The following is an 18,121-nucleotide window of genomic DNA, read 5'->3' on the forward strand; positions in this document are numbered from 1 at the left end:
GCGAGTATACTCGTCATTGGCAGCCAACGTGTTAAAGCATTTATTTTTCAGGATTAAATGCTTTGGCATTTCCACTATTATTTTCTTACAATAACTTTATGAATATCTTATTTATATTCTTAATATTTTAAACTGTGCCCTTTTCAGTATTTTGTATAATTAAACTCATAATCATGGGCCGTGGTAATCATGGCTACCTATGCTATTTCATCCAACATGATGATGTTAACATATGCGCTGTCAATTTTTATATGACAAATATATGTGATTTGCATAATGGGCATGATGATGTCACATGCCCATATATGGGCAATCGCAAGTATTTGTCATATAATTTGGCAGTGTGTGAACAGAACTTTATTCTTTGTGAAGTTCACAAGAGTATTTACTTGCTAAAAATGCTAATTGAAAAATAATTTTATATATATTATAGATAATGCTTTAACGTTGATTAATAATAGCAAAAGTTTTATGCTTGCTACAAATGCCTTTTACATTACATGCTTGCACGCCATCATTTTCTTTTCCAGAAAATTTATATGCTACAGTCACCAAGCCTAAAAAACTTTGGTCACCCTTTTCTAGAAATGGTACGTGCCAAAAACATTTAACAATTTGAGTTTCTTAGGTAATCATTGTTGCACTTAACACATGCACATTTCTAATTATACTTTTTGTATGTAGTAGTAATAGTATCCATCAAAAGCACTTTAATTCAATGTCTTATTTATATTCTTAATATTTTGAACTGTGCCCTTTTCAGTATTTTGTATAATTAAACTAATAATCATGGGCCGTGGTAATCATGGCTACCTATGCTATTTCATCCAACATGATGATGTAAACATATGCGCTATCAATTTTTATATGACAAATATATGTGATTTGCATAATGGGCATGATGATGTCACATGCCCATATATGGGCAATCGCAAGTATTTGTCATATAATTTGGCAGTGTGTGAACAGAACTTTATTCTTTGTGAAGTTCACAAGAGTATTTACTTGCTAAAAATGCTAATTGAAAAATAATTATATATATATTATAGATAATGCTTTAACGTTGATTAATAATAGCGAAAGTTTTATGCTTGCTACAAATGCCTTTTACATTACATGCTTGCACGCCATCATTTTCTTTTCCAGAAAATTTATATGCTACAGTCACCAAGCCTAAAAAACTTTGGTCACCCTTTTCTAGAAATGGTACGTGCCAAAAACATTTAACAATTTGAGTTTCTTAGGTAATCATTGTTGCACTTAACACATGCACATTTCTAATTATACTTTTTGTATGTAGTAGTAATAGTATCCATCAAAAGCACTTTAATTCACATTCTATATTGTTTATTAATTATATATATTCATATTTATGTTGTAATGTTTTGTGTATGTGAGTGTATTCATCACAATTACAAGAATAAATTTTTAAAGTTTTAAAAATTGAATTATAGCAAAACCTAATTCTTTATCTTTTGACATTTTTTGTCCAATAGCACGTATTGATGTTAATAATCCTATTACCTTTGTTTGAGATATTTATTTTATATTATATTATTTAGTTATTATGTTCAAATATTTTGATCAGTGTATGTGATTTTTTCATAGAATTCCTTTTTTTATATGTAGTTTAGTTTTCATGTTTTCTGTACGAGAATCGAAATCGACTTTATTCTTTAAAAAAAAAAAAAAAAATAACCATAATTATTTCTAGCTCAAATTTTAATATAAATAGATTCAAGATTCCTTTATTATCATTAACCAAACATGTGACAAATGAAATTCTCCCTGTTTACTGCATACAATAAAGACATGGAAAGACAGTAAAAGGCAATTAAATATAAAAATATGAAAAACATTAAAAACAACAAACAGATACAATATGAATATAAATGTACCTATCTACTACCTTACTACGGCAGTTATCTGGCAAATCTCTCATTAAATTCATGGATAGCATTGATTATGAATGAATTTCTGTGTCTATTTGTGCGCCCCCCCCCCCCCAATGGGTTGAATTCTACCTGACTTCTGATAAGTGATAAACTGATTTAAAAGGTGTTTGGTGTCATTAATAATTTTAAGCAGTGGCGGACCATAGGGTAAATTGCAGATTATGCCATGTATTGACATATCTAGGATGTGCGAGGGTTGCACACGCCCCTCTACCTGATAAAGTACTCGCCCATCCACCGCCCACAAATTAAGCTCATGTAGTTAAAAATCACCTCAAATCACATTATTTTGCGAGTTGGCCCCCTCACCTAATCACTGATTCCCACTTTCCCTTCCCTGGTCCTGATTTGCGAGAAGAAGAGCATGCGCACATACTATTGGAAGCACTGCTTCCATTCCAGTGTTAAATTGGCTATTCTGACGCCACCACACGGTTGTCACAATAGCAAATTTAAGCGTTGTAGGGTATGGTCTGACTTCCATTGACTCACTGAATATGTGAGTGAATGATATTGAAAACCAGCCATTTGGAAATTCTAAGCAGCTGAAAGTACGTTGCAATAGGCCCGAATGTGACTTATACTAGATATCAAAGTAGTCCAAACATTGAAAAACTTCGCTTTTCAAGTAAACTACAGCAATCCACTCGAAAAATTAATGTTTAGATAGAAGATTATGGCTAAGAAATGCTAAATCAAATGCAGAAACTGTACTACTATATTTTCTTATTTGTTTTAGCCAGGGTATGCCCTGCATACCTTGCTTGCCTTGACAGTCCGCCACTGATAATGAGTGAATTTCTTAAATAGGTAGTCAACATGGATGTCTATGTCGATATGTCTAATATTGCAACCCATAACTTTACATGCCCTTTTCATAATCTTCTTTCATAACTTAGCCTTGTTTATTTCTAATAGACTGGCAAACCAAACAATACAATTATAAAGTAAAAAAAAAAAAATAAGTATGAAATATCCTAACTAACTCTGAACTCTAATTATCTGCATAAGAAAAATAGGCGCTGATTAGCTTTCTTGGTTAGATATAGTGTAAAAATATGATTTTGCTTTAATACTTTTAATTTTATCAACCCTAGTTCAGCAAGATCCAAAATAAAGTGATCCAGCTTAGTGGAGGAATTATTTCATTCATGTGTGGGCTTAGGTTCAGGGATGTTTTTAACTTTTCTTCTGAAAGAAGTCGGAAATGTTAGTTTTTAGAATTGATCTGTTTTTGTTACAATTAATACCGAATATCTCTTAAGTATAAATCAGTCTCAAAGGATGTCTGGCCAAAGGGCAGTACGGAGCCAGAAATGATATCTTTCTTTCTGTCTGCGAACCAGTGTCACGTTAGCATCAAAATATTGACGACAATTGTAGGTCAGTGGACTTTACAGTGGAAGACGTCTTTGTTGATTGATGTAAAAGTTGTACTGATGATAGTTGTATTTGCCTGAATGTATAGAAGAATAAAAGTTCAGTATATGTATAGGTAGTGACAATAATAATAATAATAATAATAATGCTGACATGCACAGTATTGTCCCTTTTCACATGCAAAAATGAAGGAATGATGCTTTTTCTGTCTCTGCCACCAATTTGTGTTATGGATTACCAGCTAACATTAAAAAATGTCCACCCTTTAATTCTGGATTAAAAACATTTTTATTCTAAATTGTTAAATATGGGCCATGTGAAATCAATCCGTCATGAGCGCTCGCATGGAATGGATATTGCCAGGCTGAGAATGCTAATAATTATCATTATGTTGGTTTTATTCATATGCAGAAATATATAAAATGAATTTTTAGTTTTACATCTAGATCTCAGCATACATGTATGAATAAAATATACATGAAAAGGCAGTACATACACTATATAATACATTTATGTCATCATTAATATTCAAAATTAAATAAACAAACACAAGTTTAGCGAATGTGAAAACTTCTTTGCGTGTAATAGTCGTTAACTATTCCATACACTCGCCCTATCATTGATATATCTCGACAGACCCTCTTCAAAACTTGAAGGAAAAAGTAATTGAAAAAGAAAAAAATCTGACAGACAAGTAAAACCGATATATTTTATGACATTTAAGGTTAAATTGTAAATACTTAAACATCGGACGAGTTGATTGGTTATCGCGGGAAATGCGTTTCAGCTGAATGAAAGACCTGTCAAAGTAAATACGTACGATGACTTTTGATTGAGTTGTCATAAGAGAAGATAAAAACGATTCAGTAATCATGAAAATAGAATTACTTTCAAATTATACAATGCTAATGTATATAATTAGAAATATAAACAGGATATTAATGTTTTTATTTTACACTAATTATCAGCTTTTTAAAAAAAACATTAAATATATATCTGTCATCAGAGAATTAACTAGGTTATTCTGTAATTGAACTTTAAATCAGTCACAAGTAATAAACTTAATAGGAAGCTCAAACACTGTCTGTTGCAACTTTTAAGTCAAAGAAAAAAAAAGAACATGTATCCATTATACGAGGCGAGCTGGAATGCCAAAACTAATAAAAATTAGCATTTACAATTGCTATAAAGTTTATCACTAATCAGTAATTGCCAAAATCCATTCCTCTGTTTCACAATTCCAATTATAGATAATTATGTATTATTGTACATCTGGTAACACCCTTCCTCTCTGTTCCCGATACAGTTGGCACAAAGTTGTTATAATGGAGTTTATTCAGCGAAGACGGCAGAATAAAGCAATTAAGTTTAATTCGTGTGTGTCATTAGAGAAGGAAACTTTGTTTATTTCTGCATTTTGGTGTACCAAGTTTTATATTTCCTTGTTGTTTCTGAAGAACTGTACTTTTGCAGTCAAATCTTGTTTTTTTACATAGGTATGTTGTCAGTTATGCTATTTAGATAACTTGGCAATTCTCTCTAAGAATAATAATTATTCAGCAATGAAAACAACAATAATAGTAAACACCAGCCATGTTCAGATCAGTACTATATATTCAGCAGTAATACCTATTAGCCACCTTGTCAGTTTTCGTTGAATGACAATCAAATGTACTCTAGCAAGAGACGTAATTTGAGTAAGTGTAACTGTTTAAAAACAAAAATTTCTTATACTGTGCTTAGAAAGGCAAAAGGTAGGGTTAAGTCAATTGATTGGATTACTATGTCACCGTATCATAATATTAATTGCAATAATTCTGGCGATAATAAACTATATTAATAAGAATAAGAATTGTAATTTTTTTTTAAATAGTAATATATACAGAAACCTTTTATATTTTCCACATGGAATTTATTCAACAACAAAAAATGCATTATACCTTGTGGTGGAGAATATTTAGATTGATGCCTGAATAATGAACAATTTACAGTTACAGGTTTTAGAAGATAGTTGTTCATGTTATATAAACTTTTAGACAATTTCTGTAGTATGTAAATTCTACTATTGAAAGGATGATATACTTTAATAACTTTCTATAGTACATCTATATTTGGAGATGTCTCGCCAGAATAGCATATTCTTGTTGTGTTAACTCTGACATTAAGAAGTTTAATTTCAACTTATATTAATATATGATTATTTTTAGTTCCTATGCCTGTAGTGCAAATGAAACTATTTTGGTTTTGTGGCAAAAAAAAAATCAACTGCTGTAGGCATAGGCATTTTGAAGAAGGCCTAAAATAAAAAAAGGGTTTTAATAATTGCTGAAATACATTGTTTTTTCATTTAGATCTCCATTTTTTGCTACCTCCATGCAATGTTTTTTTCTGTTGTATGAGGTCCTATATCCCCGACAGTTGGCTATGCAGCAGTTTACCCTTTGAATGCAAACTGAAGACATGCGAAGATATAAAGGCAGCCAATTGTCTGGTACATAACGACTATCTAGCTTAGACTTTCCACAAAAACATGAGGCCTAGTTTAGTACAGTAGTTACTGCAACACGAGGGTGGTAGATTGTTTAATCAAGAATATCGTGTTATCGTCTAATACGTAAAATACATTTAAATAATGTGTGTAAAATTTAAGAATGCGCCGCGTGGGTCACGTGGCTAGGCCTAGTCTAGGGCCTAGATCGTGTACGTTCTTGATCATCGTGATGAAAACTTTGGGTGACAGACGATTGGGCCCAACTGTTGTGGACGATCGGGCCCAAGTTATTTCCAAATAAATTGTAGTCTAGTAGGTCACTACCAGCTCCCCCACTAGCGATATCGTTCCAAACTACTGTAAAATGAAAATACTGTATTCCTAGCTAGGCTTAGGCCTTAGACCTACGAATTTTTTTCAAAGAAATTTGCTAAAAATATTACTGTAATTTGCGTATCAAATTACATTACCAATGTGGTGTAAAATCACTATTTTGGGCCATAAAGACTGCCCTTGAATTTTTCAACCACCACACAAATTTGAAGCAACCATATTTTCTGATTATGTCATTTATGATGGCTTAATAAGAAAATATGGTTTGTGAAGTCAATGTATCATGCATAGGAACGTTGAGGCCTGCAAGGCTCTGGTTTAATGTACCGAGGGCCCTGTGAAATTCAGTGCTTTCACTGATGTAAGCGTTGTCGTAATTAATGTTACTAAATATACCTATTTGCTTATCATATAAATTGCAGTATTTAAAACAACTTCGGCAAGCATTAATATACTAACTGGAGAATAATAATTAATAACAAAATTAATTCTAAAAACATCAATGCAAAGAGAGAAATGAAAGATTAATCAGCTGTTTCAAATGAAAGTAATTAAGCATTTAAGTGAATATAATTAAAGATGGTCCCATTGAAGGTCAGTAGGGATGTGGCCAGCATAGGAAACTTACTAAGACGGGCGGGTAGACAGCAGGTTTCTCTTACTATAACTTTCATGCTGCAGCCAGTCAAATCATTAAAATAAATAGGTGCTGTCATTGATGAGACGACTCCGATTATACTGGTGATCCATCGGTTAATTGTTAATTCGATGCTTCCTTTTTAATTAATTGTTTTTTCGGAGTAAGACCAAGCCCATGATGACTTTGATGATGATGTAAGATATATGTCATTGAAACATTTTAATTGACCAATTGTTACATTAATTATGTTTGTTTTTATTTATTAATCATCATGTATTTATAGACCGTAAGTTTTTGGATCGGGTGTACTTCTCAAAAAAGAATTAAATTTGGAATGTTGTTTACAATTTCTCTCTAATCATTCATAAAAATCATCTAAAAAAGAAAAACAGTTTTGAAAAACAAATATAATTTTTGAATCTTAGACCAAATATTTAAAAAAAAATATTGATTCTATAAGACAAGTGTTTGAGAGGCAAACACTCAGAAAATTTTATATTAAGCAAGGCATTTTTCTGGCTTGGACTGGCAGTGGTGACGCTACAGGGGGCATGGGGAATTTTCCCCAGGAAATTTTCTTGTTCCCCCATTTTCCCCTGCCTCCCCCCCCCCCCCAAACCCCCCAAAGAAAAGAAGAAAAACCAAAATTCATTGGGGAGAAAAAGAAATGTGTATTTTCTATATACTAGTAGACTATCTATCTATAAAATTGATTAAATTAACTTCTGAAACCCTTAAATTGTAATTTTTTTTTTTTTTTGCGGGGGTGGGGGAGCTTCGCCTTACCTGGACCACTTTCGAGACTTTGAGTGACGCCAGACCATGCCCACCTAGGGTCACCCCAGCATATTTTTCCCTTAAAATTTTACCTTTGCCCCTCCCTCCTCAGATTTCAGACGATGGTGTTGCAACTGTGGACTGGACTAAGCCTAGGTACAGTTGTATGTATATAGTGTCAGTGACCTTCTTTAGGAAGAAACGAAAGATAGAGGAGTGGCAGGAGAGGTGAGATTAACGGTTTAAAGTAAAGAAACATATTTCTATTTATTTGAGCCTTATGTTCAGTCTGGTGGGAAAGAAAATAGCTTGCCAAAAGTTCATTAAACTAAAGGGCAATATTAAAGGAAAAAAGACTTAACACCATAAGAAAATGAATTCATTAATAGATCTGACCTAGAAAAAATTCTAAGTGTCTGTTTCAGATTGGTGAAAAACATAGATTTATTGACCCTTAAACAATAAGGTTGTTGTACATTTTGACGTGTAGTATGTTATTTCCTCAATTTCTAATGTTTAAAAGCTTTTTTAGGGATAAGAAAATATGGGGGTTTTTTTTTTAGCTGTTTTTTGGTAATCCCTATTAATTATTCTACTCTATTACAGGTCAGGTATGTAAGTTTCCTATTGTTCTGTCAAAATTCAGATGCAAAACAAATTTTTAAAGGACACAAAACAGGGGGGTGAGGTGTTTTGCTGGTATCTCTGTGTAAACCATATTAATTTTAACTGTACTTCATATTACAGTGTCTCAATATTTTCAAGTAAAGAATTTGGTTTCATCACAAAAGTTCATGTCATTGCTCTAGTTTTTTATAGCATAAACATTGAATGTTTCATCACACTCATGATAGATGCAAATCAAGAGCGCAGGAAGCTTGAGCAACCCAGATATCCAAGCCCCTCTATTTCTACATGTTTGTATCGAGACCCGCGTCATCAGCTTATCAAGTAGAAAGCCTCCCCTGTGTCAGTTTCTGAAACTGAAGACAAGTGGATATGGATGTTAACCCATCCGCTACCCACTCATATATAGTGTTAAAGTGTTGATAGTACTAACCCACATTTATGAAGATACAGAATTATAGTAATGCATTTAAACATAAGTAAGCCAACCACTGCCTACTCACATTTTAGCATTGGAGTGTTGATAGTACTGTACTAATTATGTTTTTAACGAATGCAAACTTGAAGCAATGCATTTAAACAATGCATTTTTTTTTTATTTAGCCTCTACTTTTATAATTGTTCTTTGCATTTTCATGATGAAGTATATTTGAATAGCATTTGATCATATAATAATTAGTAAACTGAAACATTTGTATATAAAAACAAACATATAAAGAAGTTATTTTTTTTATTGCGATGCAAATAATTATAGCCATTGACAATATTTTTCAGTGGTGAAGTCTGAAATGGTCTGAATCTAATCTAAACATTAGGCCACTAAATATTCAGAGGAAATAGATATAAATAATATTTTTTTCTTTATTGAGTTGTTGATATGTTTTAATACAAAGAAATATCATTTAGTACTCTAAATTATGGTTGCTAATATTTAATTTTTTTCATAAGTGTACATGTGATTTTGACTGTTCAAAAGTTCATTTTCATTTTGGTAATATGTCTGTTACTTTCTACCATTGCCAAGTAAAACGGATATTTGGACTTAAAAAAAGCTTTGCAAACTTTCAGCCGTGTCTGTTACTGAAGTTCAACGTCTCAATCTTCACTTTTGCTGTTTTCGCACAAATGGACTTGTTTAGTGATTCCTACACCAAGTCCAAGCAGCTCTACAAGTTAATCTTAGGTGGCTTATCCCCATTTCCTTCTCTTCATGCCTGGATTGCACTGGCAACTTTACTTCAGATGAATGGGTGGAGTCAATTTTAGTACAACTACTTCCTTTTTCATTTCCACCTTTCTCAATATCATAATTTTTTTTATTAAATTTGTTATGTATTCTTGAGTGCCTTTTTATCGTATTGAAAGCTTTTTGACTAGTTGGCACTGTGTCATTTAGCTTAATGTTACTATTCCCACTAATCCTATCATTCTGATAGACTTCAATGTCTCAAATCTTTATCACACTAGACCACAAAAATTGTTACCACTTTCAACCAGATAACATCAACTTAATTTCTATGTGATAATTACAGGATTACAATTTGTTGTGGTAACAGTGCTTTCCTAGTAGCTTTCATCTTTATTTTTTAGTTCAATGTGGTTTTCTAAGTAATAGGTTTGGTTGTTGGCACACACCACTTTAATCTTGTGTTCCTTAAGGCAGTGTGCTTGATCCATTCATTTTTTTCTCTATATTCATCCTTGTAACTAGAAAGGCTCACAGTGTTAAGGCTCTTCTAAATTCAACTGATACACCTTTTTTTCTTCTTTTGAATTGGCCAATGAAAAAGTTTTAGGGCTTTTTAACCCCTTTAGGCAGATAAATTAATGTTTATTTATTGAGTTCAGAGGAGAAAATAACTAAAGCAATAATAAAAATATGCAAACATTCTGAATGTATAGCAAATGGCTAGTTTTGCACAAGATTATTGCTTGCTCTTGAAAATGCAGACGCTTTGCTATTCTTCTGAGACTGGCTTGCAAGAGTCTCAGGACCCCAGAGGCTTTCAATAAATTCACACACTGAAGTTAATATTTGTGGATTTTGTATCTTTTTGTGATGTCCCTATAGACCTTATCATACTTTGCATTCTCACATACATAACACACATCATGTACATCTAATTCACAGACTTTCTTAAACAAAAAAACAAAAAACCTGATCAAGGTCTCTGATTTTTGTTGATAACTAGTCCTTAGCTTGATATTTTGAATTAAGTTGTGGCATTGACTCAATATGTATAATTTTTTACAATCTTTTACATATGCTGCTTATTTTAAAGTTTGAAGTCAGTTTAGCCCTGCTTAGCAAGGATTTGAACAAGTTTGCAAAACTTCAGATTTCATCTGAGATGAAATCCTGCCCATTTTTCAATTACAGCACTCACATTAACAATAAAATGTATATTGTTGAAAGAATCTAATAAGAACTGGTTTGTAAATTGTGATTATTGTGCATTATTTGGTCTTCAGACAAATATTGTGTAAAGAAATGGGTATATCTTAGTATTCATTGGTATCATTTTATATGTTGGTTTGTGTCATTTTTTCTTAAGTGGTTTTAAAACTTGTTAATTTATATTTTAGGTGTTATCATTTTTATTAACATCTTATTAGTGCAATCAAGTACCATTTATTTCGCACTTTTTTCATCAATTAAAGCACTTCAAATTAGAAAGTGGCATCATCGTTATTGTAGCATTGTTTCTGTTGTTTATTTGTGTCATTAGTATATAGATATATTTTTTCTTTCATTCTCTTTCAAATGTAATTCTTGCCGTTTGATGAATTTTGTCTCTGAATGCAATACTGTATTTTAATGTGTTGATATTTCAATTTTTTTTTTAATATCTCAGATTTTAATTCATTACTTTGTGTGATTATGCTATTAAATTTATGACATACTCCACCAAATTTACTGGATGGCAAATGAAGGGCCCCTTATTGGTAGGATCAACCAAACCCAATTTGTCTAGAATAATCCTACTGTAGTGGACCTAAAGCTCAGTTTGGTTGACTTAAACACTAGCTGAGTGTGGACTTGAGAAATGCTTATTTTGGTGGACTTGTTTTGTGGAGTATATCATATTAATTGTGGATATGCTGTTGCTAAGTAACAGGAAGCATGTGTTGTATTTTATTGCAATTGGTGTTTATATTCTTTTGCATGGTGTTCTTGTTACCAGATCGAACTCCTGAACCAATATATGATGTTGTCAATCCAACTGTTGATGATGACCCTGGTATGTCTTGTGGTATTTTTTTCTGTTGCTTTCATTGTAATTTTGGCTGTATTTCATTGTATATATGTCTGACACTATTTATAAATATGTAGTATATGTTACTCAGTATGTATTCTGAACAATGGAATCAAATGCAGGTAAACTAATTTGTTATTATAACATACTTCTCCCATATATAATGTTTATTTAACAAAGTACTTCTTAAAATATATGTTGACTTATTTTAAAACAACAAAGCATATTTTATTATAAAAATAAGTGGCAAACTTGTAAACGTAAGTATGTATTTCTAAGGTGTAAAATATTTGCAACACATACTACTTGAATTAACCTTATATATTCATTCCCAGCTAATTTTAATACAAATTTTGCAAATATGAGTATATTATGCAGTATTATATAATCCAACCATGTACCTATTGCGAATTTTACTGAAAATATACTGATATTTTATCAAAGTGCTAACAAACTGGATGAAACACTTATTCAAATATATGTAGACTAAATTTATGATTTATCCATATTGTTGATATATTCTGCATGTTGTTACCTGCTTTTTAATGGCCATATGCACAAATTCTCGGAAGTATAATAGAAAACAAATATAAAAACAAAGTTATAATGAAAAGACGTAAGCAACATTGAGACATGTTTCAGCACGTTGATTTCCTGTTTCTGTTCACGAGTTTCCATTCACGACTTGATTTTTCCTGTTAATTCTTGCGCCTTACGTACCACAAGTACTATGGCTGGGAAATTTCCTCAAAAACGTGCCTTTGGGTACGTAGCGTTTGACGACGACGCAAAACGATAATCACATTAACAATAACAGTGAGAGAAATTCATTAACGCATTTCTTTTCGTGCTTTGTTTGGACTTATTTTTTGACATCAGTAATTTCCACACAATTGAAAACATATCAGTCTAAAGGAAAAGCATTTTTAGAAATCAAAGAACTTAAAAAAAGTTGCATCCCACTTAAGCGTTATCTCATTCAAGATGTCTCTAAATGCTCGTGAGACTGAGTATGTTAAGAAATAATTAAGTACGAAACTGCATTGAATTTATGAAATTATCACTTGAAGATAATTGAATGTCAATCATTGCAATGTATCGTTTGAAGATGATACGGTGCCATTCGTAACAGCGTGCTATTTTTATGCGGAAGTCATTGATGTGTGACATATGTAGGTACCTAAAACAGCAAAAGAATGGATGATATCTCCATAAATATGTTGATTTCCTTTAGTAATTTATGGATGACTAAACAAATTTCAAACAGAAAATTTAAATCTATTTTAGAATTTATTAAATTGGTAATAGACACATGATGTTTTTGATACATGAAAATGTATTATGAATAGTGAAGATGTCTTAGAAAGTGTGGGGAAACAAATTACCCCTTTCTCCATCTCAACAGCAATTTCTCTTCATAAATGGTTTCTATTGCAAAAAGCCATATTTGAAGTATATTTTATTTTATACGAAATAGCGGGAAGGCATTTGACTTCTCATCAGATTGTTTGGTACATATCCGATGGTTGTCTTAATTCATGTGTCTATGGGCAAAACATGGTGTTATTTACTACACAACTGAAAAAAAATAAAGATTTAGCATTTACTGTTTAAAATTTTGCAGTAATCATTTAAAATGATTAACAAAAACAGATATATAATCATTAATAGAATACTTTTAAACAGGTTACATATCCTTACAAAACTTGGTTTGTGTGGAAGGATGTTAAAGCTAGTAGTTAATGCCGATTATCATAACTGTTAAACAGGCTTCTATTATCATCAATTTCTCTGAAGTCAGGAAACATCTATTGGCTCTACAATTAGCTTTTCTGCTACCAATTTTATTACAACACACTTTTGTCAGTGTTTGATTGAAGACCATTTATTGGCGATGTGTATGCGGAAGCAACTGCTCTTTGCTGATGCCATATGCTTAAAATGCATCGATACATAAGGAATCTAGACTTCGCTCACTTTAAGTCATTTCTCTCTAGTCTGTAACTAGTTATTATTTATGCTGACTAATAGTTGCCTTATCACGGACTAAATGTGTAATAAGTATAATAAAGTAAATGTTATAATGGTATTCCAAGATATTTACCGTAAATATTCATGTTTAATTACAATAGTTTATATGCATATTCCCATTAATTTGAGAAACTGAATTATAATGTAACCAAAAGATTTGTTATTCTATTTTTATTTAAATATCTTGTTTTCTTCAAATTTATGTAATCAAAACTTTGAATGGGAATATATTATTATATTAAATATAGAAATTAAAACCTACATAATAAAATAGTGATAAAAATGGTAACATTTAATTGGATATAGCAGTAATTAGCTAGATCAAGCTAGCAGTCAATTAGAATAGGATAATACAAAAACTATGTGTTCTGCATGGCAATACAAATTTATTAGTTCGGATGAACCTACAAAATAATTCAGAAAGCAAAATTAAAAATTAGAATGAGTTTTAAAATAATTTTAGTGTCTAATGCTGTTATTTCAGTTCGCACAAGCTGCCATTCCCTGCTGGGTATATTTAAACAATTTTCTTGCGAGGCATTTCATTGGATTAAATCCAGTGTTGAAGAACACATGTGTCCTATGATAACTACCCATCGATGTCACTGAAATACCCACGACCTTAGCATACAGCTAAACCTATCGTGTTGTATAGAACTCACAAATAAACAGCTAAAATAGTGGACTGAGCAAAAAGGGGAAAGTGTTGCATGCAAGGTAGTCAAGAAAATACAGAGGGCAAATTATTGAAACTTGAAATGTTGAGCTGAGAGATATTCAGTTTCAACCTGGAGATAGCACCAAATGTATATAAACATAAATCAATAAATATATTAAAATATAAGTATATAAAATATAATATATACTATCTATAATCTGCTTTAATTGCACTTGCATTACATTAAAACAACTAATTAATTTTAATATATAAGCTACAGTATTAAGTCAGCTTGATTACCTTTTCACCTGGTAGCTGGCCAGATTTGTACCTCTTATTTAATTAACGACATTTTGTCATGTTCTTATCAAAAAATGTACTAATTATTTTCCCTTACAACACCGCAATGACATTGCATCCATCACCCACCTGTATTACTTTCATTTTTTTAGCATGACTTTTTTTTGTCTTTATTTAATATTCCTACCTCAACCCTTGCTTCTGAAATATAACCTTTCTTTTCATTTGTTAACAATTATTGTCCTAATATCCATGGATTCTTCTCTTTCCTATCCCTTGTTTTTGTTTTTTCCTTAAATGTCACTCATTATATACTTCTTCCCAATTGCTAGCTTGTGTTTTTGCCTTCTTATACTCATTTTGCTTTATTTTTCTCAATATGTTTTACATTTCTTTAGTATCATTGAATTCTCACATTTTGTGCTCTTTATTGTCTCTTTGCCTCCATTTTTTCACGCATGATTTATTTTAGTTTGCTATCCACCTCGTGAATATCACTCTGAGGAAAGAATTTATAGTGAAGTGCAAGATGTCAACATATCTACGTCTGAAAATCAACGAGGTAAACCTCATCAATGCAAGTTTATGTGTAATATACCCACTCATGTATACTGTAACAACTATGTTTATCACAGATACTATGCACATTTTCATGTATGTAGTATGTCTGATTATGTAGTTATAGCTTTTTTTTCTCACCATCCAGGTAATAATTTCTTTCTCTTAGTCCTTTATTGATGTGTGTACAGTGTATGTGCACATTTATATGTGTATAGTTGAATCCTTACATGTACTTCATGTTAACATAGCTACAGAATCTCTTTACTTACCATCCAGATTGTGGTATCTTCTTCCTCTCCTTTTCATCCAACACTATTTAAGGTTGTCAACTTTTATTCTCCTGAAGCATAAAATCTCTTCCCCTTGAATCCCACAAGAAGTTTACTTTTGGGACCCTGACCAGAGGTCCTTGCCAGCCCCTTTGTTCAGACCCCTTCTCAGCAAGACAAGCGGAATGTTTAGTCATCCTAGAATGAGATGCATCATTTGCTATAGAGCATTTTATTAAAACAAAACATAAGAGAGATAATGAAGCGCTATCAAGTCATTGTTACGAAGCGATTCATAAATTGTATCGAAATGCCTGGCGCAGTGTATACCAAAAAAACAGCTGTGGATAAGTACTAAAGGCAAGTGGGTAAAGTGGTGTTATTTGAAAGGGTTAAGGTAATAAAATGGTGTTTCCTGATTACAGGAAATTTACATTAGATTTAAGTGTTTCTGGTATTTAATTTAATTTACCAAATTTTGTCCTTTTTAAGGTAATTTAGAGAAAGGGAAACAAGTTATTTATGGGATTCATTGCATATATACAGTACATATTTTCTGGCCTTTTCCTTTAATTATTCCACTACTTTATTTTTGGAAAAAATAATGTAACAAAATTTTCAACCATAACATTTTCTGATAATTTACAAAACACTGTGGAGGGATTAATCATAACAAAAACTTAACAATTTGCAACACTTTGTCTATAGAAATTTGTTAATTTGCCTGTATGCATTGTCTATAGACAATTTATTTATTCAAATGTTATTATTTAAAACATTCCACATAATTGTGGAACACACAATCTAGTTATTTAGATTTTAGCAACCCTTGACCAATATTCGCATCTTTCCTAGAATGTAGAAAGCACCAAACTATAATTAAATAACTGTATAGTTTTCAAGTTTCAATGATAGTGTAAGATGAATTAAAAATAATTTATGAATTCAGTGGGGGCTTCCATAATTATATCAGAATACTCACCTGGTACACACATCTCCTTTGGAACCAATAAGTAACTTGATGTTCTTCAGAACTTGCTAGCTAATTTAGACAGTATGAAAAGTAGTGTAGTTTAATAGGGGGATTCAGTTAAGAAAATTATCCTGTGTTTCTTTATTATAAGAAGTATGTCACATCAAATTTAAGTGTACCAAGTATTCAGTTAGATTATACCGGTTTAGGGCCTCCTTGTACAATAATAAGTGGAGGGAAGGAAAACTGAAGATGTTAGACATAGGAGTAACCTAGGAACGCAAGCTGTATATGGATATTTCATGATTACTTACAACCAATGAAACGTAACTGACAAGGAATGTGACCAAGGGTTAAATAATTTATCTCCACTGGGATGTGAACCCAGGAGCTTCTACTTACGACATCATACCACTAGACCATGAAGGTTTTCTTGTGAAGTCCTTATTATGATGGAAAGCTTTTTTATTATTTAAAAAAAATAAATAAATAATTAAATATCTTTTGCATTTGGTATGTTGAAAACCTATTGGCTGAGGGCCATTTCAAAAATTTTGATCTTAAAGACACATAATTATAAAATGTAATCTTTCCACAACCATCCTATATGTCAATTTTAATTAATTGCATCAACAGGTTGCTATTCCTGGGGTCTTCCTTTTACCCTGGAAGCCTTTGCGTGTATGTGTCATCAATTCTTTGGCCTAGCCTCATTGTAGTTTAGATTCCTTGTCTAACCTATACCACACACAAACTTCATTTGAATACTCAAGGCATGATTTGAGTCATTCACTCAATTTAGTCCGCCCCCTTCCCTTGCTAGTAGTGGATTAAAAGAGAAATAGCACCCAGATGTGTCTACTAAACTACAGAAAAAAAAATACTGCATTGGCATTTTAGAATCTCAATTAAAACTTGATGATCAAATATGTTATTAACTTTCTGTATTAAATTAGGAGTTCAAAATGCTTTTGAAATTAAAATTAATGTAATTTCTACATTTTTTGGAATCGTCGCGCCTCCTAGCTTTTACTTGATTAATGATTCAAATAAGCGAAAGAGAATATTGTACCGAATTTCCAAAAATATTTAGAGAAGGTAACCTGCTAAACTCACTGAACATTATTCAATTAAATCAATGTCAAGAAGATAGTCAAATATTTAATTGTTTAAGTGAATTTTTATTACCGTTATCCTCTGGGTCTGTTAAAGTGGGGGATATAGATGATGTTCTTTTTATTAAATGTCAGTATTTTAAGCAAAGCAAAAGTATTACACAGATTTGTTTCTAAACTATCTCCCACATGTATCTGCTTCGATAGGTGAACAGGTGAAATTTTTTTTTTTGGTACAAATACTTCGAAGATGAGTTTAGAACATTCCTTTATCTTATCTGTCCCTTTTTTTGGGCTCAGGACAGATAGCAAGTCCTGCGTCACAATCCCTTTCATAATGGTTTAAAATCAAACGACCATCTTAATGAATCGTTATCGGTATGTTCTCTGTATGTTAAATTAAGTTAAGTGATTAGCGAATCCTTACTGGGACATCAAAGTGCACTTACTGTAAGTTCATTCACATTAATCATTGCATTGCATTTTGTTTGAAATTTGAAGGAGAACAAAGTACAGATGTATTCACAGTTAGAAAATTTCCTGCAAGGAAAAAAAAATTAACCAAGAAAGGAATGTAATTTCTTCATTATTATTATTATTAATAATTTTGTTTTCATTATTGTTGTACGCTTGTGGTATACCATAGATTTTCCATCTGGAATTGTCCTAATTATTGTTTATGGAGAAGATTACATTTAGTCATATCTGAAAATGGCAGTCTCATTATTTTTCATTTTATTATATTATTTTGTTT

The 18,121-nt window shown here is 31.6% G+C and overlaps 1 protein-coding gene across 19 annotated transcripts in view; it reads left to right on the plus strand.

Annotated features, from left to right (window-relative positions):
• Positions 1-18,121, plus strand: part of LOC117101645 (rho GTPase-activating protein 5-like) — an 81,797-nt gene that overhangs the window by 53,480 nt on the left and 10,196 nt on the right. For 8 of the 19 annotated variants that reach the window (XM_033241660.1, XM_033241659.1, XM_033241661.1 and 5 more), the window contains 3 exons: positions 531-590; positions 11,389-11,445; positions 14,922-15,011. In XM_033241660.1, coding sequence (XP_033097551.1) covers positions 531-590; positions 11,389-11,445; positions 14,922-15,011 — 207 coding nt within the window. The remainder of the gene's footprint in view (positions 1-530; positions 591-11,388; positions 11,446-14,921; positions 15,012-18,121) is intronic. The other 11 variants (XM_033241664.1, XM_033241665.1, XM_033241674.1 and 8 more) reach the window with 4 other exon arrangements.

Source organism: Anneissia japonica, unplaced genomic scaffold (assembly GCF_011630105.1).
Source record: "Anneissia japonica isolate Jap-2015-1 unplaced genomic scaffold, ASM1163010v1 scaffold1696_len571195_cov180, whole genome shotgun sequence".
Classification (NCBI taxonomy): domain Eukaryota; kingdom Metazoa; phylum Echinodermata; class Crinoidea; order Comatulida; family Comatulidae; genus Anneissia; species Anneissia japonica.